Source organism: Hirundo rustica, chromosome Z (genome assembly GCF_015227805.2).
Source record: "Hirundo rustica isolate bHirRus1 chromosome Z, bHirRus1.pri.v3, whole genome shotgun sequence".
Taxonomy (NCBI): Eukaryota; Metazoa; Chordata; class Aves; order Passeriformes; family Hirundinidae; genus Hirundo; species Hirundo rustica.
The window spans coordinates 17,771,440-17,796,477 of record NC_053488.1 but is presented as its reverse complement, the minus strand read 5'-3'; the positions used below and the strand labels follow the sequence as shown (position 1 = coordinate 17,796,477).

The window sequence follows — 25,038 nt, the reverse complement described above, 5'->3', positions numbered from 1 at the left end:
TGAAACCGGGAAAATATGGAGTCCTTCAGTCAGTACCTCCTAGCTGTTACCCACAGAGATTTAGAAGTAAAATAGCTGAATGCTTATCTCCTTTCATTTGTTTATGCTCTCTCGTTAAGAGTAGTACAGAAAATGTAATAGAAAGATTTTTATTTTCCAGACAACGAACTCATAAAGATGAAATCAACCATCTGTTTCCCCTAAATGTATTACTCTATTTTTTCATGTGGATTGTATCGGTGAATTATTTGCATATTGTTTCAGGATCTGCAAGTACCTGTGACTACCTGCATGCCTTGATACAGCAACAACATCTAAAAAGAAAAGATTAAATTCAAAATAAATTAAAATTCTCGAAGAAAAATTTCTAACACAAATCCTTTCAGCTACTCCGTTCATCAGTATTTAAGATTAAAACTGTTCTCAATCACTGTTGTTTTAATCTAATTTAAAATTTGAATCAGTTTTGAAATTTGCTTTAAAATAGTAGTACTAGTAGTGTATACTAGTAGGGACGAGCTTTGTACAATTCATCCAAAGTGCTTCACATTTGAAGCCTATGAACATTAGAAATGTATTTGGTTTGAAGCTGACGGTTTTTTCTCATAACTGTTCATCACTGTAGTAAGATTTTGGTGTCAGTCCATGACTAGAAGGAAGGAAGGAAAAACTGCATAAGCAGTTTTTTTGCAGTCGCTGAAGGAAAGGTTCTGGCTGAAGTGGTTGCTCCTGAGCCCTGCACAAGGCCAGCTTGGTTGGCTTGGGAGCAGAGGGTGGATTCATTGGAATTGTTTCTACTGTGTACTCAAGGTAACTGTACAAAATCACAAGGGCAGATGTGGAAGTGACGTTCCTGCTGGTGGATTCAGTGATGGCAAGGGGCATCCAGAGGCACTGGTATATAGAATCATAGAATGGTAGAATGTTAAGGGGTTGAAGGGACCTTAAAGACCATCTAATCCCAATCTCCCCTTGCCATAGGGGTACCTCCCACTAGACTGGGTTGCTCAAGGCTTTATCTACCCTGGCCATGAACATTGCCACAGTTGGGGCATCCACAATCTCTCCTGGGCAACCTGTGACAGTGCCTCAAGATCCTCACAGCAAAGAATTCCACCTCTTTGTTGCAGTAAAGGATAACACCATTGACTGGCCCAGGCTGGGGACCAAATCCAGGAGGCACACATTTAGCCTGTGGCCACCCTGATGGTAGCCCATGGGTGTTTAATATATGGGCAGTGGCTGATGCAGGTACCAGTGAGAGCTCCAGTGGGAGTGACACTTGTATTGATGGCATAAACATTTTCACCATTTTTAATATGAGTTTCTTTTGTGAAGAAAAAATTAGTTAATGGTCATTATTTTGAAATTGCAAAATTTACTCGATCTCAGGGAGAGTGCTTATGTATTCTTCAGCTTTCTTGGAGAACTTGTTTGGCTGCTTCTTTACTGGTTTGGTGTTTTTTGCATATTTTTAGAAGTACAGAGCCAAAGATGTATAAATGGGAAGGAAATTAGCTGTAAGCAGAAAAGTAAACACAACATTGTCAGCTCAACATTGTTCATCTATGGCTAAATCCTCATTAAGTTCTTGTGTTTGATACACTTTCACAATGTATAGTCACTATGTGTGAGAGTGCTCGCCCTTGATTAATGGCTTCTTTGCATGGCACTGGAGTCATTGCTTCCATTACTATGAAAGAATTATGGACAATATGGAACTTTCTGTGCCTGATGGACCAGAAAGGAGAATGACTGTGTTTGTACAAAACATGTTTGATTTTATTATTTATATATATTGACTACTTGTTCTTTATGATCAGAGCGAATCTCCATGCCTTCTTAGGTATTCATCTAACTGGACCCAACTGCAGAGGACGCTGGCAGGGGGATCATCACTCAGGCAGATCTTCAGAGCATGTACAAGCACAGGACGTGTCTCACCCCTCTCCTTGTCTGCAGATTCCCAATCCACAGGGTGCAGAGTAGGCTCTGTTGTGGTTTTGCACTGTGTGTGGTGCTACCAGATTAACAGAGGTTTCACACTGAGTTTTGAGAAGAGGTATTTCTGACCCCAATCGTAAGAGAAACTACAAATACCCCAGGAGTTTTACCCTTGAAAAATCTTCATTATTTGTAATAGTCTAAACATGACATTTGACATAAAGACATAAATGTTTAGACCAGCTTCAATATCTGTTTTTAGTGTGCTTAATACATGATGCTCTGTAAAATCATGCAAAATACATTAAGCTCATATTTATCTCAAAATGGCTTGTCAGTAGAGTAGTGACATGTGCTGCAGCAGTTGGGATCAGCTGACAAACCGCTTTGATATGGTTGTTCAAAAGCCATGACATCTCCTGCAGCTCAGTGCCATAAACAATGCTTGTGTCAGATCCTGCCATCACTTTGCCATGGCTGCGAAAGGAAAGTTCAGTCCAGAAAAGGACATTTTTTACTTTCTGCCAAGTTGTGTGAAATTCTGACAACCAGAAGTGACTCTGAATCCCCAGATGCACATCACTGTGCTGTCAGGCCAGGGGCGGTGACAGCAGAGGACTGTGGGACCACCATGCTGCATGAGAAACTCCTCTCTGCCTTGCCCTCTAGCCTCCCCAGGAAATAACTCTCTGCATGGGTCACAGCTGCCACTGGCTCTCTTTTTCCTCTTGGCTCCTGGTCTGGGCATGAGGCAGCAGGTCCCCAGCAGCCGAGTGCCATGTGCCTGCCTGTCACACGGCTTTGTCACAGAGAGGGCAGGAGGCAGTGCTGTGGTGAGCGCTGGCCATCACCTGAGGCTGCTTGCAAAGACAGTGCTTGGGCTGATGGTGCTTACGCACAGTTCCAGCATGTATCCAGCCATATCCCTGTTGTGTAAGGGGAATTCCCTAACTTCTAGGGAGAACTAAATGGAGGATAAAAATACGGTCCTCTCTGGCTCTTCGCTCCTGTTTTCCCTGGCTTAGTCCAGGGCTTTGTATTTACTCCACAGTGACAATTTATAGGTCAGTGTAACTGTGAGGTCACTGGCTCTCTCTGTCTCTTTCATAATCTGCAACCTGGAGATAGTAGTGTTTTCTAGGGCTGAGTGAATAATTCATTATGTGGCTCCTTATTAAACAGATGTTGTCTCTCTCTTTGCAGATAGTCTGCAAATGGATTGCATTTTGTTCAAATTTATTTGTTGTTCCAAATTATTCACCAAATACTTTCAGTAAATAATGTTACTGGCCTATAGTGCATTCAGAATATGAATTTGAAGCCTGCCTTACATAACTATTTGTCATTGCTGGTTAAAATTTGTTATTTCGGCAACTATGCCTTCCAGCAAACTTCTCTCATGGAGCTTCCCCAGAAAGTAACCCAAGGATGCTATGAATATGTTAAGAGTGAGTGTTTAGGGGGTATTCTTTCTTCCTTATTACTCATGCAGCTGAAGTACTAATTGCCTCATTGGCTGTTGTGAGGATTGGAAAGCTATTTTCTGAATGTGAAATGCTTCTTAAGTGGATGCTGATACCCCAGCCCTGGCTGCTCGTTCCTGTCACTCCTTTAGGTAGCAGGTGGTGTATGGTTCCAGCTACTGCTGAGTGCAGGGCAGAAGGTGAGCACAGGAAGTGGCATGTGCTGTGTTCAGAGCCTCTGGACCAAGCAGGAATCCATGGGACTAAATTCACGCTAATGAAGAAAATGAGTGAGGGCCCAGGGAACATGGCATGGCTTGGCTCTCTTCTACACAGTCACAGTCTTTCCTTCCCCAAAGATGTCCATATTGACTTACAGATGTACTGTGTGAGCTGTTCTGTCTTCTAGACCATCCCTGTGAGACCTTCCCAGTAGTCTGAATCTGTGCCACAGACAATACCAACAATATGAATGTGTGTATGTCCCCATCTTTGGATCCTGGGTAGTATCCAGCATTTCAGGAACACATTTAAAAGCCTATGAGTTGCTCAATGGAATTGCTTGAAGCACTGGGTGCTCCTAAGCTAAGCAGCAGCTTGCCCACTGAGAAGAGGAGATGTCCCCCTTTTGATCCCCCTCTCCTGGTGTTCCACTGCTACCTTGGAAGTCAGAAGTGGAGAGGGAAAAGAGGCACCCAAGTCAAATCTGAGTAGTAGTTAATATTTGATAGTTTGGAATGAGGGCAGCACAGGCCTATTCTTCAAAGACATACCTGCCCGACAGCTGAAGGAGAGGGGGTTTGTCCTATGTCTCCTTATACAGTGCCATTTTGTTTTTAGCAGATAGGCTGGGGCCTCCTCTGGATATTCTGCTGGATTCACTGAACTGCACAGCGTTCAGTGTGCAATGGAAGATGCCAAAGCAGCACGCGAGCACCATCACGGGGTACACGGTAAGTGATGCTCTGTGCTGCTGCCTGGCCTCAGACTGCACACACTGAAACCAGCGGGACAGCCCCTGCTCCTAAAAAACAGTGCTGCTGCCTAGAAAGCGGCCAGGGGACAGTGGGCTTCACTGGGTTGAGCTGTAACCTTAACAAACGATCAGTTCCTGCTCTAGAAACAAGCTATGATGGGAATTTGGGTTGGATGCCAAGGGCCTGCAGTGGATATAGATTGCTTTTCTGTTGTGGTTTTCCTACAAGGCTCTCAGTGCTCCCTGCAGCTGATAAAACAGTAAAGTAGAGCAGAGTGGGTAGATAGTGCACTGTGGAAGTGAGGGCCATGCAGATCCTTTGACTTGTACTTTCCACCTGAGGATTACTTTAGCAGGAATATGTTTTCAAACCAAGCCTCTAAAAGTTCCCAGACTGGCAGCAGGTACAAGGGAAGGAGTGCTTCATGGAGTCTCTTCCTGGATAGGTACTGTACTGCATAAAATCCCTGGGAACCCACCTACTGCATAAATATCAGAAGAGCTTTTCTTTTATTCCCCCTACATCAGAAGTCAGTTTCTGTTAAAGAAGCTGAATCATTTTTGTGTTGTACTCTGCAATTTTATAGGGAAGTCTCTGACCGCCATCAAGCATCTGCCATGTTATCTTCTGCCTACAGCGCAAAACAGAAGGGCTAGGTTAAACTGGTTACTATATTCTAGCGTGCAAAAAGAAAAAACCTGAGCACTAACACGCCATTCATTCGTTTTTGTTAGGTATTCCTTTAACAGGTATTCCATGGCAGTGAAACTCAGTCCCAAAATGAAAGTTAGTCAGTGAGAAATTCTCAGCAAAGATGCAAGACGTTGATTAGATGTTGACTAGAATGTGTTCAATAACAACAAGAAAATGAATAGCACTTTTTCATATAAGCATTTTCTGTGGATGGATTTGAAATTTCCAGGATTAAAATACTCAGAATTCAGTTTTATATAAAAAGCTTGGAAGCAGAATCCTACTGAGTACCTTATTATTAATGCACACTAAAAGAATGAGAAAAATCCCTGGCACTGGTATTTCTGGTACACATGCTCCTTTATCCCATAGTCTTGTAAATGACACCAGTGCAGCCCAGCTGCAGAGTTCATTTTATTGTTATGAAAATGCTATGGACTAGAATATAGTAGGCTAAAACTCCAAAAAGCTCTTGCCATGGGTAGCATCTGCCTCAGATTGGTTCTGTGTGTAGCTGGGTCCACCCTTCTCTGTGAAAACAGAGGTGCAGGGCTTAAGTCATAAGTAGTTTTCACTCTTCATGCATGGAGATCAAGCATCTGAGCTTCACTTCTTTTTTTAAGCCTTGAGCTGGTGTATGGCATGGTAATAAAACCAATGGCAAGCAGCATCAATAGTCCTGTATCCAAAATGTCTTCACTGTAGTATCTTGACCTTCTGGCATCTCTGGGTCTCTGTGCACAGGAAAGCAGATTGTGTGTCTCATTGGTTTCCAGTAAGCAACAGACATGGAGAGACATTTTATGATAGAGCAATTTTTATAATGTCATAATCACGTAATTTCAACATCTTCCTTACCTGAAGTAAGGTGTCAATGTTGTGCAGACTAGTCCCACAACTCTTCAGCTGTCCCTGTTAACCACAGACAAATGATGCACAACTAGAATTGTCAGCTCAAGCCTTTGCTACAAACACAACAGTGTTTCACATTAGGTAAGTGTATACGCTGTGTGATAGTGTCCTTTGGTCACACTGCCAACTTCTAGCAAATAGGTAAGGAATGTTAAAGGACTTCAGCTTTTCCTGCATTTGAAAAGGTAGGGGAGCATCGTTTCAAATTTGTCTTCAGTGTGAAAATGATGCACTGGTGCACTCATTCTTAAGTTGTTCTGGAACACTTGAGTCATTGCTTTAACTGATTTGACTTTATCTTCTTCTCAAGGTCTTTTACTCAGAAGTTGAAGGTGACAAAGCAGTTAAACAGCTCTCACACAATGTTCCCCTGAGTTTGGATATGATTAGCATGGTGAGTATTTCTTTTCATCAACAATCAGAGCACTGGAGCAGAACATGCAAGTGGAAACTTGCAACTGTCTCCTTGTAGTTTTGTGAAATATGATGAGGATCCAGGCTCCAAATCTGCTCTTGGTATTGAGCAAAAGGAAATCACAATGGTTTTGTGTTTGCAGCATGCACTTTTTCTCCCTCTTGTCTGACCATTTTATCATGTAAAACTATTGGGACTTCCTCTCAGCTTCCTAGTGCTGACCTTTGACATCTACTAAAATAGAACTTTTAATCTTAAATGCATGCAATTTCACACATGGAAGGGGTGGAATTGCATGAGTCTGTGCACAGATGAGAGACCAGCACTATCACTCTGTAGGTATTGCAGTGTCTGACACAGCTGTGTGAGTTAACATGCACAATGTTTTTGCCTCTGTGTGCGACTGTGGCCTCCTGAAATATGGCCACTTTAGTTGCAGTTCTGCAAGTTCATATTCTAGAAGATTCCCCGAGCTGCTGGTGTTTATTTTGTTCTTGAAAGGACTACTTTTTCTCATTGCTCTCCATTTTTTTTAAAGTTAATGTTTTTTCTTTTATGTCTCCTTTGCATTCTTGGTTCAGGGTTTTTGTCACTTGTCCCTTCTATTTCCTCCTTTGTTTTTTCTGCCCCACTTCCTCACTAGAAGCCTGAGTGAGGATGATGCTCAGATTTCCTGCAGGTTTCCATCACTCTTGTTGTTAGTTCTGACTTCTGCAGGATTCTGGGATCACAGTGAATAAAATAATACTGCTGTCATGATATATTGTTTCTTTATTTTTGCATTATTTTCTCCCTTCTTATCTTTATCTCTGTATTTCTCTCTCGCCTTTTTTGTTTCTTAAAAACTATTCTTGCTAGTAGTGCCAAGAAAGATCGAACAACACAGGGTTTTGTTGTTGTTGTTGTTGGTTGTTTGTTTTGTTTTGTTTTGTATTGTTTTTATTTTAATCTTAATCCTAACAGCAGTACTTCTTAACACTGGGAGAGGAGAGTCTGTATCTCAGTACTCATGCAGATGATTAACAGTCATACAGACTGCTATAGGCAGCAGCATTGGTCTTGTTTTAATTCCCTGACCCATTATTTATGTGGTTTTGCCATCACTTTTTATTATGTTTGTACTTAACAAGTTCTATTTGCTTTTTCCCAGGGTCAACCTGAAGGACAAGCAATTTTTGTAAGTATTGCTTCACGTGAAACTTGGTCACAGATGTGATTTAAAATAAAATTGAATGCTTCTGACTTGGTCTCTCCAGAGACCCACACACAAAAGTTGATCTCAAATGTTGATTCTATATAGCACATATACATGATGTTTTGTGGTCAAAGTGTAGCAGATAGTAGCCTCAAAAAGCTCAAAATCCACAGGTGGACACGTGTAGGCAAAGTAGCTCCCTTTTTAGCAATGGATAAACCTCTTTCTCAGAGGTTTTTATGGACATCTTGTTTTGATGGAGTAAACTTGTGTAAAAAAATTACGTATATTCAGGCAGTGAGGATTTAGAAATGATGGGGACAGTCAAATAGACAGACAGACAGTAAAAGGGAAGAGCAGAGTCTGGTAGTTGAAGAGGAGATGAAGAGGGGAAAACCTGAGCCAGTCCAGAGAGAGCCAAGAAGGAGGAGGAGACTAGGAAGAGGCCAGCCTTGCAATGCCCAGGAGGAAGGAGTGGGAGACTAGCTCCTAGTATAAAACAAGTTTGAAAGAAATACCAGCTCTCTTAATGGCTTTGCAGCTGGTGAATTAATCAGATTGATTATTTCCAGTCCTGCACTCAGTCCAGTCTGCTTCCTGTGAGCAGTAAACAGGTCGGGTGTATTATGAGAAGGAAGCAAGCAAGAAGTGCTTGCTTGGATAGGGTTTGGATAGGACAAGGACGGCAATTTCAGTGTTTAACTGAAATCCCTACCCTCAACAGCCTCTTGCAAAATTTTGTTTTCTGCAAACTATTTTAGGAACAGAGAAATCTCACACAGTTGGTGGAGCTCACAGAACTTTTGTGGTCTCAAAAAAGGGAAGTTTGGTTGGACTAGAGGAGGTTGAGCCCTCAGGATGCACTTGAACCAGGACTATCTGGTTCAGTCCTAGCTGAGCTGAGTCTGGATTATGGCATTCCAGAGTTGAGGTTCCACGCTGGGCACTTTTTTTTCTGCTTGATAAAAATAACACTTCTGAGGGGTACTTGTGGAGAACTATGAATGGCTGGGATTAATCAGCTCCCAGCTGTCATTAATCCTCCAGGAAGTGGTGTTCTCGATGAAATGCTTTCTGTTGTATTCATACCAAACTCAACAGAAATCTGCAATAGTTTTGTGGTTAAGTCTGCATATTTATTATTTCCATCACTAAGCCTCCTCTCCTGGTGCTGGGTATGACCCTGCTGCTTTCTTGGAGCCTTCTCTGGGCCACGTGGGACTGCTGTAGCAAGAGCTGATTTGCGCTGCCTGTTTCTGTGCACGCGTATGTTCATGTGTCTGTGTGTTAGCAAAGTGGATAATGCATCATTGTGCATTGTACTGTTGTAAAGCAGAGGATTTGTAAGTGACAGCAGCCAGGAGAAGCCAGACAGCAGATGCACTACCGTTTAGTATAGGCGATTGTTCGAACTGGGTATAATATTCAGGAACTCCAGCACACGTGGTTAAAAAACAAGAAAAATCAATAAAAATTTGTGGGCTTTAAAGGTGGAAGGTTTTGGGTTGGGCACAGAGCCCTGAGAGCAACACTGCTCCCTGTCAAATCACTAAATATACCAGTACAAAATGGGAAGTGACCAGCTGAGACCAGTAGTTCAGGGAAGGAATTGCCATCAGGGGAGAGAGAATCATTGAAACAAGCTCAGTTCCTGCAGCTGTGCTGTAATCCAGAGTTTGATGGTTTTTTTGGATTAAAACAAAAGAGAAAACAGACATTCTTCTGGAAAACAATTTGTAATCCTGGTTTCTGTGAAGCAGCTTACTGAGCCTCACAAACAGTTTCAACACACTTGCAGGGCAGGCAAGCTGTGTGGTGGGGCAGGGAGGGATAGATGGGATAATCTAAGTGAAATTGGCTCCTCTACCACAGAAAAGGGATCACATTGCCTCACCCCATTCAACAATGTGAAATTATAATGAGAATACCAAATGTCATTTTTCAGGATTTTAGCAGGGGAGTTGTACAAGACAGGAGGCTGGTGACTATTGAAGCATCATCATCAACTGAGTGTTGAGTTTGGGGCATCAGGCTTCAAAACATAAAGCTAATCTGAGTGGAGGGGGGACTACTCCAAAAATGATGGGGAAAACTCTTCTACATACTATCTAAATTTGTTATCTGTGAAGCCACTCTGTCTCTTCTGAGAGGGTCAGAACTTGGGTTTAAGGCCTGTCTTCTAAACACAAGCAGGAAAATAAATGAAATATGTACTCCCAGGCTGCTGGACAGTGGGGCACAAGGAAATGTGTTTCTTTTCCAGGATCTGATTTGAAAGGTGTTCCTGGTGTGAGGTGGATATTCCCTGACATTGCCGCAGGGCAGGGTAGCTTGATGATGTCCTGAATTTTTACTTATTATTCACTGATGTCCTGGTCCTTGATGTTTGGTTTCAGAGATGCCCACTGTGTGTTCCAGGGCTGTGTTCTTGGAGAAGGCACTACCACGAAGGAGGCAGGTAGCCACATGTGTAAGGCATGACTGCACCTTGCTGTGGTTTCAACACATGTTGAACTTGAATACCTTAGTAGATATTAGGGGTTTGATTTTGTTTGGCCAGGCACTCAATGAGATCCCCTCTGTTCTACAGAGAGAATTGTTCTAAACTACAACAAATGATTTTATTGTAGACTTCAGTCTGGAGGTAATGAGGCACATACACGAATACCCAACTCTCTCCAAGGGCCAAGTTCCTGAATAGTGTGAAAACAGTAAGACAGATAATGAAGGATTTTTCCTTATAAGAATGAGTGTAATAAAGAGAAATACTGGCAGGAAAAAAATGCACATAGTTTAAACTCAGACAGGCAGTGTGTATGGCATGGAGGATAGAAAGACAGGAGCAGGGGCATCAGTTCTGTCACCAGGAGAGTACAAGGTTTTCATCAACTGACTTCTCAGATCACATCGTAAAAGACCTCAGTCCCTTCAGCTATGAGACTGAAAGACCCAGATTAATCTTTCAGAGTGAGTGTTCTTGCTGCCTCTCTCTGGACAGTTACTATTCCAGCATTGTTATCATCTCAGATTCATCTCAGACTTGTCCAGATCATTCGAGCAGATCAAGGGTGAATGATGGAAAAACAAGATAGTGGGCAGGTGCTCCATGTTAATAGGAAATCAGTGTTGGAGCTCCAAAACCATGTCCAGAGAAATGACAGATGGCAGGGTGTTGCTGAATAGTGTTGTAGTAATAATGTACATTTCCCAAAGAGTAGAGAGGAAGTGTTTTTTCCCAAAAGACCATCATAAGGAAATTAGGCAGTTAATAAAACTTTGGGATTGTTTACTATTTTAGTGCAACTGGAAGTTGCATTAAAGTCTGTTTGAACAGGAAGAAAAAGGAGAACTTTGCATTTTCAAATGCAGTGTGACTAATGTGCTTAATATCAGAGAAAGAAAAGCAGAAGAATAATAGCTGTAAAACAAGTTTTTTCTAAGTGCTTATTTTTCACACCAGAACAGTCTGTGGTATAGAACCTGATATTTCTGTTTCCTTGTAAATGCTGTCAAAATTAGTAAATCTGGGATTAACATAGACATTCCAGGTAGGCTGCAGGTAGAGAATACTCAATTTCTTTACACATGTACACATTCTCCATTAAAGATCAGATCTAAGTGTCTGTGGCTGATCATGCTATGTGAAGTAGCCAGTGATGAAATGCAATGTTTTGGTGATGTTTTATGTTTTCTGGAGATTTTGATCAGACACCTCTGAAGGGTATTCATCAACCCAAGCTCTTCACATGGAGCTGAGCATTGAATCCTTTACGGTAGTTGTGTGTAGGTTAATCTTTCTGTGTTTATGGCAGAAGGACAAATAAGGGAAATGCTTGCTTAAGGTCAAGGCTGTTAGCTGAGCTCATAAAATTGTGAGAGATGATAGGATAGGGCTCTGCTCTGTGAGAAATTAAGGATCATCAGTTCACACTGCATCAAATTTCTTCACTCTCAGGAGGTTTTATGGCCTCTGAATTTAAAAGAGAGAGAAAAAAAAAAACAACAACAAACAAGAAATAAAAAAGGGGGAAAACACAGCAGACTGATACGAAATGCTAGCAGTTGGCTCAAGGGAGGGAATAGTATATGACTTTGACTTCACCAGTGAAAAAGCTGGAAACCAAATGCAAATGATCTGCAGCCTTATGAGTTATGCTGAGAAATTGGTCCAGGTCAGCCTTGTGGATTCCCCTGGGGCAAGGCTGCAGCTTGAGAGGAAACATGATTCTATTTGTGTTTGTTGTTTCTGAGCTGGGCTGGGGACAGTCTTCCTAGGAGAGCAGAGGGAGAACACCATGTGAGATCCCTGAGTCCCAGCTCACAGCAGCATCCCTAGTTACACAGAACTGCTGTCACAACGTGCTTGTCTGCTCTTGACTTGGCAGGATGTTGTTATTGGCGACCTGAAGCCGGGCACTCCACACCAAGTTAGCGTTGGAGCGTACAGCTGGGCGGGGAAAGGACGGCCCAGCATGCCCAGGGAGGTGACAACTTTATCCCAAGGTAACTCTGCCTGCAGGGCTCTGCTGCAAGACTGGCGGGGCAGATGTCTGTAGCACTCACACCTACCCTCTGTCATGTGCAGTACCGCAGTATTTCACTGATACTTTTCCACAAATGTAGGGTTTTAGAGGAGCAATAGGGTGAGGGGAGAAGCCTTTGAGTTGGATTCCTAAGTGTGTGGCTGTTGGGCTGTTGTGTGTACCAACCCAGCTGCTTCTCTAATGCTATTCCTTTGCACTTCTTAGATAAGTGCATGCCTCCTGCACCACCCTATCAGCCCCAGATCGTGGTGGTTTCTGATTCAGAAGTTGCATTGTCCTGGAAGCCTGGAGTGAGTGAAGGAAGTTCTCCCATCCAGTACTACACGGTGGAGTTTATCAGGCAAGTTTGCTAGTGGAGTCTGAATTTCACTGTTTGCACACTGTAGTGTTTTGGGTGTTTTTTTAACCTAAACTGCACTATTCAAATGCATATAGATACGATTTACTTGCTTACTGTGTATGGTGTGCTTAGTTTCCCTCTCAGTGTGTGTTGGAAATTTAAAGACAAAACCAGGAAGGATCCAATTTGTTGGAGTCAAAGTTGTACTTTCTGATGGAAGAAAAATAAGGTCTGCTTTGATCTGTTCCCTGTAACAGTGGCCTGGATGAATGAAGTTTTAAGTTTCTGCTGTCATCAAGTGCTGTCAAACCATGCTGAGAAAAAAAGTGTTTGGAAGAGTGGTTTCCCTGGGCTGCTGTAGAAAATAATCCGAGGACTGAAAATTCAGTATGTTGGGCAGCTTTATCTGGTAAAAGTTACAAAATCATAGAAACATCAATATTGGAAGGGACCTTCAAGATCATCCAGTCATCAACTCAACACTACCGCTGTAGCCCCATAACCACTAAATCACATCAGCCAGTGCCAGACACCTCATGAACACAAAGTCATTTGGGTCTTGAGCTTGCAGGATTTAGACTTGCTTTGTAATGCTAATGCTAATCAAGTTTACATGAAATGTTGAGCTCTCTGTTCAGATTTGGGGGGGAAAGTGAAGTGTTGGTGGGGCTCTTTTTTGGTTCTTTTATGTTGAACTCTTAAATTCGCAGCAGCAGAACTGAACTGTCAGAAGTTGCCAGTCAAATTGCTTTTATAAGCTGCATAAAAAGGGTCAGGAGGAGGTGATTGTATCTGCAAGCATAAACAAGTGTTTGTACTTGACTGTTAATATGCTTATGTGAGCTAATATCTGCATACAAATATATTTATTTTTATTTGCCTCAATGTTTACCCTGACAGTGAATGTAAAATTCACCCTTTTAATACTTTGAGCGAATACTTGATGACAGGTTTTAGTTGAGGTTCCTGGAAAAGAGGAGAGAATTGATTCTTTAACTGCTCTGATCTGTTTTGGTTCTTTAGTGAGACCCAGACGACCGCCAATGGCAAAAGGAAAGAGCCTGCTCTTTGTCTGGGGGGAATTATAGCTTTATTTTCCCATCCTCGCTGGTGCCAGAGAGAGTGAGGCCTGCCTGTCCTGGGGCTTTTTCCCCGGGGGAACGGGCCTAGAGGCAGGAACAAGCCGCTACCCAGTCAGGGATAAGATGGGAGTGGAACAGAGTTGGGTTACATTCCAGTGTGGGAGCCCAGCAGGGACAAACCATGTGATACAGTTTCTAAGGGGGACAGGGGAAAACATTACAAATCCAATGAAACACAGTATAAACCAAATTAATGCATTACAACATTTCCCCCTTTCTTATTAAATTGAGAAGGAGGAAGGCTTAGTCCATGGGAGATGTTCAGAGTTCAGACCATGAGGACCTTTAAAGTTGCAGTAGAAAAAATGACCTTTAGTGCAAACAAACTGTCCAGAAAAACACTGTTAAGGGATAATTAGGAGAGGGTTCGGCACTTTCTCCTCCTCCAGGCAGCACTGGCCACTTGTGGGGCCTCTGCAGGGGGTTTTGCAGTTTTTGGGATGAAAGGTTTCACCCACTCAGCTGGCACCCAATTGAGACCTGGGGGAGTGGACCCACAGGCGTACCCACGACCCCAGGTGACCAGATCATGGGGAGTTTTTGTTTCTCTGGTCGCTAGACCCTTTACTATCACATCCGGTGACTTTTGTTGAAAGGCAGAACTGGTTAAAGCATGATTAGTAAATTCAGCATTTACATTTTCCAGTTTTTTCTCCTCCCCTCCTCGGACTTGCCCCATTTACGTCAGCACACTGGGCAAGCCGGCGCTCAGAATTTAGTTTTTTGAAAGGTTCTCTTTGGACCCTTGAGACCCCCCATTGCCCCAAAAGTCCAGAAATTACTTCTTTAAAGGGCATTGAGATGCCCAATGTCCAGCCTGATCGCACAGGAGACACATTGTTCTTCTCTTGGGTGGTAGCCATGACACAGGCACAGGGGGCATGGCATCTGCTGCGGCAGCTCTTTGCGGTGGTCTGAATGCATCTCTGGAACTGTGGTTTGGGTGAGCTGTCATGAAGGGAACCTTCTTGGTACACACGTGGAGCATGTCATCTAAGGCTGGCACTGGTTCCATGGGCAGGCTGAGGATGGCTGCCTTGCACTGTTCATCTGCATTGGCCTGAGCCATCTCCTCCAGGACCTGTTCCTGGGCTCCTTCATTCTTAACCTGTAACTCGATAGCTCGGGTCAATCGCTCCACAAACATTACAAAAGGTTCTGATGGAAGCTGCTTTATTTTACTGTAAGGTTGGAAGGACCCATGGGGCTGGATTGAAAAGAATGCTTTGAAAGCAGCCTCTTTAATGCGCTCCAAAACAGCTAAAGGAATTTCCTGAGCCTGCTTGAGGGTTGAGATACACTCACTGTCACCACATAGATGTTCCAATAGAATTGGGAAATTATTATTATGAACAACCATTTCAGGATTTTGCCAAAGCTCCGGAAGTAAATCTCTTTGGAGGTCAAAGGGAACTGTAGGATTCCTTGCTGAATTTGCTTTTAAATGGTTGCAAAAGTATTCTCTTTCATATCCAAATTTGGCCTGAGCTTTGCACAAATCCTGAATCGCTTGTTGGGGGAAGGGGTCCCCATTACTGTGGGCAGCACCCCCTCTTTTTGACCGTCGGTATGTGACAGGGGTGGCAGAAAAGTCGGGATCGCTTCCTGCTTCCAGGTTCCCGGCTCCCCCCAACTCCCCTCCGGGGCGTGGGAACCGGGACTGTGGGCGGGGAACCAGGGGCAGGGAGGGGCTGGAGGCTTGAGTCACACGGGGAGGAGTCAGAGGGCGGAGGTTTGAGGGTGGGGGCAGAGTCAGAGGAGAGGGCGGTGCCGGGAGCAGCACCGAAGGGAAGGAGGGGTCTGGGGAGAAGAAGGGATTGCGAAAGGGATTGCGGGAAAGAGGGACAGACAAAGAGAGAGGCTCCTCGTGACTCGAGAGCACATAGCTTCAACCATTTTGGACAAAGGAGTCCCCTCCATCTTGTGACCTCCCCACAGAACTGAGACTAGCCTGGGGATCACTACGATGGGGCTTTTGAGCACCTAAACTGTATGCAAAAGTACAAACTGGGGAAAATCCACAAAGAACTGGCTTTTTTCCCTTTTCATTTTGCTTTTGCAATGCAAACTTAATTTTTAAGCTATAAAGAGCAAAATCTGCATTTTCTTTATTATTAGAGGAGCCAGATTCAGCTATTTTATTTGCAACAGCTTCCCAAAATTCCGGGAAGCTTATTTGCTCTAATGATACATCTGGAAACTGAGAAAACAAATACCGAATTAATTTTTTCAACTGTTTCTTTGGACAATGGGTCCTGCCATCATCCAAGGCACTTAAAATTTGATAATAGGCTCTTTTTTGAGACACAGACAACCTAGCACCCATTTTTGGCTCAGATTTTAAGTTTCTGTGTCCCCTTTAACTGGGAAACTGAAAGTTAAAAAACCCTCGCTGGAGAAAAAAAAAAGAGAGCCGAAGGGGAAACAGTTTCCTTTTCCACCCCCCCAGGCAGCCAAAGTAATGTGCTATTAAAGCACCCTGAAGGTTTACTCTGAAAGCAAAAACCTTCCCCAAAAGGAAAGAACCCTTTTCCCTTAGGATCACTGCCTCTGAAAAAGATTTTCCCTTAGAACCCAAAGTGATAATACTTACCAAAAATCCAGTGTTCAGACGAATCTTTCCTTTCTTTCCCAATCACTCCTTTTGCCTGAGATTGACCCTTTTGGTGCAAAAAGAGCTTCCAGTCTCGGTTCCCAGGGTCAGCTTTCCATGAACATGTGGTCACCTTCTCTGGGAGCAGCCTGCTGGTCAGGGGGCTTCTTTGCAGCACTCCGATGGGTTTTTTAAGTCCAAAGGAGAAAACTGCAGCCCTGGCCTGTAGAGTCCGGTGTTTCGGCGACTCCACAGCGAACGCCAAGCCTGACGGGTCTGTGTCTCTGTGTGGGTGGGCTACGTTTTGTGACTCATGTGCCTACGTGAGGTTCCTCGGCCACGTGCTCCATGCGTGGTTCTTCCAGCTTTCTGGGAGCCCCTTGTGGCTTTGAGTCCCACGATTAGGTGCCAGTTGTTGTGGTTCTTTAGTGAGACCCAGACGACCGCCGATGACAAAAGGAAAGAGCCTGCTTTTTGTCTGGGGGGTGAATTATAGCTTTATTTTCCCGTCCTCACCGGTGCCAGAGAGACCGAGGCCCCACCCGTCCCCATGCTTTTTCCCCGGGGGAAGGGCCTAGAGGCAGGGACAAGCCACTGCCCAGTCAGGGATAAGGTGGGAGTGGAACAGAGTTGGGTTACATTCCAGTGTGGGAGATGGGCGCGGCCAAGCAGGGACAAACCACATGATACAGTTTCCAAGGGGATACAATAGAAAACATTACAAACCAATGAAACACAATATAAGCCCAATTAATGCATTACAACACTGATCTGTAAAAGCTCAAAAAAAATCGTACTTCAGGAAAACAGTAATTTTTTAAAAAGAATTGTTGTTAGAACAGGAAGAACTTGATTTTCAAAGTATGGGTATGATCTAGAAGAGGTTGATATAGCAAAAAGATATCAATATAGCAAAAAGAATACCCAGACTGAAAACCTATTTGTTAACTGATGCACTTTGTATTTGGGCTGAAATTCCCCATATTTAGTTGGATGCCATCCAGTGTTCAGTGCACAGCGAGGCAGGACATGAGGTCTGAAGATAATTATCTCCTTCATGTAATGTCTGCTGTAGACCTACAATGAAATTTCTTTAATATCTCTTTTTGAACATATATATATGAATAATATCTATCTTTTTATCTGAGCTTTTTGCTCTCTCTCCATCTCTTCTCTTTTGTTTGCTCAGTTGATGGGGAAGGGCTTTTGTTGAGTTCTGATTGCCTGCACTTCTATCACCACAGTGCTTTCACTGGAAAGTGGAACCCAGAGGCTTATGTACGCTTCTTCATAGCACCGGGAGCCTGCTAATGGAAGAAGTGGGCACATCTGACACACCAAAAGTGCACCCTTGAATGTTTTTGTTCAGCCAGGGAGTGGAAAGCTGCTGTTTAGGTCAAAAGATGCAAGTGATTGAAATTTAGTGTTTCATTGGATTTAGACTTTGGGAAAGAATTTGCTAACAGCGAAATGTTTTGATTACACTGTTTAGTTTGAGGTTTAAAGCTAAGTTGAAAGTGCCTTTGTTAATTTTGAGATTATGCACTCTTAGACTTGGAAGCTTGGTTGTATATTTGGAGTAAGGTCAATGAGCCATAAGCCCTAATGGCAGTTAGAGGTAAACATTTAACTCTAAGCCTTATTGTCTTTTGCTGCATATAGTTTTAATTACTATAAAATGTATTATCACGAGTTAAAGCTAGTAAATTAAACCAATGTAAAACATAAACAAATCAGTTCAAGTAAATTAGAATTGAGTCCTCTTATGTCAAAGAATTACACCATTATCTTGTGATTTTGCAAAGTTATTAACTTTCTAATGCAAATCTGTAATTTTGCTTGGGTACAGCACAAATGTCTAAAACTTATGACGTTGTTTACGTAATTTCAATCTCATTAGAATGACATTTTTGACTTTAACCCTAGGAAAAACATGTTGGGACAAACCACTCCTCTCAGCTGCGATACTGGGGAAATTCAGTACATCCATGAAAATTCAGTACATTGTTTTGGCATACCAGAATCTAATCAGAACCGGAGCTATTCTGCAGCCTCTCTCTACCCAGGGTCTAAATTTGGTGCTTTATTTAAGCACTTGCCTAGGGGGTTTCCCTTGGGACTTGCTGGTTTACTACAGGCAGTGGAGGGCTGCAGGTGACTTCAGATATAAGATGAGCTGAGCTAATGCAGGCTCTGCTGTGCTGCTGATTTAAAAGAGGATGTTAAGGAGACTTCTACTAGTCTAAACTCTGGAAGTCAGGCGGGAGAGTGAGACTCACTCTTCACTGGCTAATTCATAGGGAAGGTGCAATAGAATGCGTTAAACCCAAAATGGATAGTGTCTGTGCAACTTTGTAGGCTCAGTGTAAATACTCTGTTGGTTAATGGTGAGAAGTATTTAATGAAAAATTACATTTTTATGAAAGCCTCTAAAGCAAGACCCTGGGCTTAAGCGTAGTAGCTTGGGTGATTGTCCTAAAGAGGCTATACAAAATTAATTCTTAAAAATGCCTGGGATATTTTCATTCAAGTACTCCAAATATTCAAAATTCTAATCTGTTGAATGCCTACATGATCTTTTAAACTTGGTGACTAACTTATTCATATTTTTATAGCCACATAGCAGCTGCAGAACCACAAGTGTTTCAGCAGCACATGCCCTAAATCATCTCGTTAGTATGTAGCTGAAATTAAAAGCTTTTAATATTAATTTTGGCATGCAAAGGAAAATTTTCAGTATCTTGGTAGTGACATGAAACTTCTGTTGCAATGAACTAGGCAGGTTCTGCTGATAAAACTGGAAGATTTATTAGTATTGAGATGTTAGGGTGGTGCAGATTCAGCAGAGTGTTGTGCACAGATATCTTGATTAGTTTGAAGCCTTCCCTCTCCCTCCCAGAAAAATCTATCCCTCAGTCCATTCCCTGCTGAACTGTCTGTCTCTGGCACTGCACTGAACCAGACAGTCATTGTTTGCTTTTGTTTGCAAAGAATCTGAAACAACAGATCTGACCAGGGAGACAACCTCCCAGTGTCCAGGAAAAATACTTTTATTACTGTTTCCCTGATTATAGCATGAAACAGGCATATCTCACTTGGTATTTACCTCACTGCTTGTGAGATTAATTCCTTGAAAAGGTAACTGATGAAGAAAAAGGAGCGGAAGATATTAGGAAGGAAATGCTTAAGAACACTAGATAGCAGCACAAGAATATATAAGAAGGGAATTAGTTATGAAAATTGTCCATTTTCCCTTCCTCACCGTTGACCTGGCGTATTGTTTGATTTATTTTGTAGAAAGTGTCACAATAATGTGAATAATAATAGTTACTAAAAATAATATTATCTTGCCGTATATTCTACAAGAGATTTTTCCTTAGCAAATGATGATGGATTGTACTTGTCATCATATTTATTGTTAGCTGGAATATTTTTTAAAACCATTAGAGAGATAAATTTTCCCCTTGAGATGATTACAAATATGGCATGGGAGAACAATCAGAAACCTCAGAAAATTGGATTGCCAGTGGGTGCCTCACACTTAAATAATTTCCAGGTGATTGTAAAAGGAAGTTCAAGTGACTATAAAATTGCTGTTCTCTGTATCATAAACAATTCCCTTCTTGAATTGAATCAGTCCCCAGGTTATAACATAAAACAATAGTCCTAATCTTTAGGTACATTTGGCATGGAATTCTGCCCTTGTTTTGTACCCATCCAGTCCTATTGGCTTTAGCTGTACATTTATTATCTTAAAACCACTATAACTTGCATTAGAGTCTTTCTGCGTAGCATTTAGGTGTTGGAGATGCGCAGCTGCAGCATCAAGAGCAGGTAACGCCCATGGAAGTTGTCTGATTTTCTCATTCATAGATACAATGTTTGGAGCTGCCCTGCAAGCTACTGGCCAGAGGCAGACACACCCGTGTTGGGGAAAGTGGTGCTGCAGGAAGATGGGAAAAGTGGTATCAAAATGAGCCCTTCCAGTGTAAATGTTGACAACACACAATATAATGTAAAAAAAAATGACCATGGAGACAGTTTTCAGCAAAATGTTCTTATCTCAGGGAACATATGAGCTGCCTTTCCCTGGATGCAGTTACCAGCTGAATTTGTGTTCCTTTCCCCATCTGTTTGCCATGTTTTCATCTCATACTGTTTTGTTCACACAGGGAGCATTCTGGAGAAGTAGCAAAGGTCAAGTGATAAATCTCCCTCTTTCCCTCTCCTTCAGCTGCAGATCCTTACATGTTTGCAGGCATTTCCTTTATTATAAACTTCTGCAGAAGGAAATGTTGGGAGAGGCAGTCTATGTATTTGAAGCCTAGCCTGCTGTTTGTGTTATCTCCTAAATCTTTTTAGGGCGCAATGCCTCCTTTGGGTCCCTTCATCAAAGGCATGTTGTTTCCACTTGGCTGGACACATGAGCAAGGTCTGTTGCAAAGAGGCAGCTAGCAGGAATTCCTTGGATGGGAATTAGAACCAAAAAAGGAAAATTGAAAACACTACTAAGTGAGCCTTTGGAAGGAAGCAGTGTTAACAGCTTTCATTTGGAAAACACTATATATTTTCATTTTGGCCCAGGCATCAAAAGCTCAGAAGAGGGAAGCAATGGAAGAGTAGCCAAAATAAATGCTCTCTTGTCTACCAGGAAATGGTGGTAAAGGGTGACTTAAGACGGTCTGTTTAGCTATCACTACATCTTGTACATTTGTCTGATTTTGTTTTTATTTTTAGCAAGACAATGAAATATTAGTTTCCTGTGTGCCACTGTGCACTTGAGACAGGTAGCTGGGAACTGCTGCTTTGCCACTGCATTTGCCATGCTGGCACAAAGCCATGGAAACTCAGTGATCAGTAATTCTTGTATTGACCACGGAAAGAAAACATACATTAACTTTAGCATTTCCTTCCAGCTGAAAATAAACAAATTGAAAATGCCTGCCTTGTGCTATAGTTTTTAATTGGAAGACTGTTGGAGACATTTGCAGCTAGTCCTGTGTAAACACTGGTAGATTCAGGGTGTACTAGGAGGTTATTTCCTGTAATAAATATTGCAAGAACACTGGAATAATTTTCTCTGAAAGCCATTTCTGTCCTTATTTTACTTTCATAAACTTTAACTTTAGTATTTTGGGTGGCCTAGAGTGAATGCTTACATTATTGTGTTGTTTGTATTTGTTTAGCGTCTTATTTTGTTCTCTCTTTGATAAGAAGAGGCCACTTTTAGAGAGAGTGGAAATGGTGTGGAAGCATCAGAATACTCTCACAGAGTACTTGCAGTCACCCACTGCTTTGCAATGTGCCTGTATGCATGAACGTAAAACACTTGATAACAAACTGCCATGTGAATGGTTGTACTGGTTTCACCTGAAATATGATGGCACTTAGAGAAGCACTTATTGGCAGATGGCTTCCAGTATCAATCAGGAGTTAGCCAGGCATCATCTGAGGGCAGCTAATAGGAATGTTCTTACAGAATCCAGGTGCATAGGCCATGTTCTCTGCTTTATTGTTCTGTGGGTTGTGGGTTGTCTGTGTGTGTTTTTTTGGTGGTTTTGATTGGGCTTTTTTTGTTTGGGGGTATTTTTTGTCTGTTTGTTTTTCTGTAGACTTTGGATCCATGTGTTCCTTCCTCTGTGAGTGGATTAACCTTATTACCTGGAAGATTAAGTGTTGGATTCTTATCTTGCTAATGTTTGTATATGTTTGAAGGGACTTACTGGCATTAGAATGCAAACTCTTAGAAATCTATCAAGATCTTTCCCTTTATTGCAAACTATTGCTTTATACAGCCATGTAGGGAGTTGGGAACTGTGGGTAATAGACCCCCCACTTGAAAACTATGAAACCAAAATCCACAAAACAGATAAACTTAACTGGATTTGTCAGTCAATCTGCTAAATAACCTCCTTGGCTTTATAAGCAAAATCTGAGTAATTGGGTTTGTAGGTTTGTACAGTTTTGACATCACAGGCTTCACAGCTTGGTAGTGGTGTGTTGCACAGTCTGATCCTTTAGGAGTGCAGGGTTTCAGTGATGATCTAGCAGGCTTCTGTCTTGTTTGTTAGAGTATTCCCTACAAAAGCATAAACGCAGATAATTTATACAGCCAGCTTTAATTATTTAAGATCTGGTCTTTGTTTGATCCTCAAGGCCAGACCTGGACAGCAACTGGACGGTAATAAGAGAGCAGATCCAGATGGAGTCCATGGTTCTCAAAGGACTTCTCCCGAACACGAAGTATCAGTTTGCTGTGCGAGCAGCAAACTCCTTTGGATCCAGCCCTGCCAGTGCACCGAGCGACGTCATTCGCACATTCGGTGAGTACAGCCACCTCTTTGTTATTAAAGCTAAACTAAAATGAAGTGTATCTGTAAATAAAGTGTATCTGGGGTAGCTGTGGAGGCCTGCTGGAGGAAAGAGTTGCTCTCCAGGCACAGTCACCCCCCTTCTGACACCTCTCAGTCCTGTCTGAAGAGCTTGCAGCAAGCACCCAGTGAAAGTCAAGCCATGAGCAAAGATTTGAAAAGACCCAGGCAGCATCACTCTCATGCCATTTCTTTGCTCTGGAGGTCATTGACAGGTATTTTTGAATCACTACTTTCTGAATTTTGTGCTGGCTTCATGCAGAACTAACGAGTGAATATCATGGGGAGAAATGAGAGAGGCAAGTCTTTTGTTCATTTTTTATGTTCTTTGAAGCTGAACCTTATATATTACATTTATAAGTTCAGCAACTCAGAAAGACCAAATCAAACTTGTACGGTTTTCTGAGGAGTAAGACTCCTAACTGTTAAGCACAGTCATGAAGATAATGACATAAGAAAGTAAGCACCCCTTTTTGATCAGAAGCTGCATAGGAAAAATATTAGGTTAACATGACGACATACCAGCTTGTTAACTATTATATTTACATTTCTGTAGCAATATAGACCATGCACACTGCAAAAAGTGTTGGTCCAGTTGCTGCTGGGCTTCTTCAGGATGCAATCCTCTGGTGTCTCTGTCGACTGACTTTAAGGGGCTGTGGCTCCTTATCACACCCAAATTCATAGCTTATGTGTGAGAATCCCAGCCAAACCAATACAGAGCATATAGGAACTCACACAAATCACATCTTCAGACAGCAAAAAACCTGATGTCACAAAGAGAAACAATGGAGGAAACAGAACCAAAGCCAGCAAGGTATGGGGGCTAACTGAGCTATATCATTAATGTTCCAAACTTTTTCTATAAAAATGTATAACAGCATTTTTAAGTTTAAGTGCCTTTTTTTTTTTCCTTTTTTTTTTTTTTTTCTTTTCTCACTCTCTCAGTTGCAAACCGTCTCTAACTGACTAGTGAAAATAAGCAGCAAATATTCAGATAGGACTGTGAGCTCTGCAAAATTTTGCATGATGCAAGAACATAAACAACATGGTTAGTGATCCACCAATTTAACCTGATAAAGATTTATTTCTAAACTTCCTCTCTGTTGTGGAGTCCCTTTTTTCATTGACTCTTATATGGCAGTTTCCATTCTTTTTGCCCCTCTTTCATAAATTCAGTCACTTAAACAGTTTGCATGCAGTTTGCTATGGCTGCTGAGCTCATAAGTTTAACTTCTGAAGTAAATGTTTGTGGAAACCTCGTGCAAAGTACTCTGGAGTTCCTTGGCCCATGGATCTTCCAGGGTCAGCTCCTGCTGCCTCAGGGACACGTGTGCTCCTCAATTTCTTGTTTATCTTTGGATGTTAACAGCTGCATCCTTTGGTCAGAAAAGATAAAGTGTTTAGCTCTGTTAATGAGGGTGGAATCATCTTCATGCTGTGCTTATTACTGCAGTACTCCAGGGAAGGCACTTTGCCTTGGAAACTGCTTGTTCCGCAGAGGCCTGCCAAGAGGTCTCCAAAACATGGGTGTCTGTCATTAGACCTTGGAATCAAATTCACATCTGGTGTGTATAAACATTGATTTCTAGAGAGGTTCATAAGGAACATGGGCATGGTTCTCTATGCCTGGATCAGATCTGAAAATTCAGTATATTATGCCTTTTGCACTGCTCTTTGAATGGGCTTAAAGAGTCTGTGCTGGCCCAGGGTGGACATTTGGGTGCTGCCGTGGCTGAGACGTTGGTTTTCCTGCTCCAAGGGCCCGACAGTGCTTGGCAGAGACCCTCATGACCAGGCAAAGCTCCTGCAGGCCAGGGCCATGTCATGTCTGTGATATGCTCCAGCCCTGCTCCAGGCCACTTGTACTTAGGGCTACTTTGGCACTCTGGACCCTTTGGCAAATGCAAATGTTGGTCTTTTGCGCATGTGCTCTTTGAAAATAGGCTTAAAACCTACATATAGCCACTATGCAAGAAAAGCATTTTCTTGTGGAAATGTTGTCATACCTGTTGTCACAACCACCAGATTTGTGCTTATTTAGAAATAAGTTATTTGGTTTTCTGAAAGGAGGAGTCTAGCTGAGATGATAGTCTAGGTGATAGCAGCTCTCACTTGTCTTTACTTGTGATGTCTGTGTAGGAGACTCTTGATGTTAACCAGACACACAAGTACACTGGGCATTAGTAGAAAAGCTAAACTTTAGTTGGGAGAAATTGTTCTTCATTAAATTGTGCATAGCCTCAACATTTATTTTTCCCCAAAACATTAAAAACCTCTGAAGAATGATTTAAACCACAGACAAGTTTCAGAAAAAACAGAAACAGAAAAAAACCCCAAAGTACACACTGTATTCAGGGGCATCCAATTAAAACTCACTCCTAATTCACATTATGTATCTGAAGGTACCCTCTTGCTTCTAGCAGACAGAAGGCCCATTTTTTTGGTC

General features: G+C 42.3%; 1 protein-coding gene across 2 annotated transcripts in view; it reads left to right on the top strand.

The window, feature by feature from the left end:
- Window positions 1-25,038, top strand: part of EGFLAM (EGF like, fibronectin type III and laminin G domains) — a 76,804-nt gene that overhangs the window by 11,348 nt on the left and 40,418 nt on the right. The window contains exons 2-7 of one of the 2 annotated variants that reach the window (XM_040090061.1): window positions 4,248-4,360; window positions 6,300-6,383; window positions 7,555-7,581; window positions 11,985-12,102; window positions 12,348-12,483; window positions 22,375-22,541. In XM_040090061.1, the coding sequence (XP_039945995.1) occupies window positions 4,248-4,360; window positions 6,300-6,383; window positions 7,555-7,581; window positions 11,985-12,102; window positions 12,348-12,483; window positions 22,375-22,541 (645 nt within the window). The remainder of the gene's footprint in view (window positions 1-4,247; window positions 4,361-6,299; window positions 6,384-7,554; window positions 7,582-11,984; window positions 12,103-12,347; window positions 12,484-22,374; window positions 22,542-25,038) is intronic. The other variant, XM_040090062.1, reaches the window with a different exon arrangement.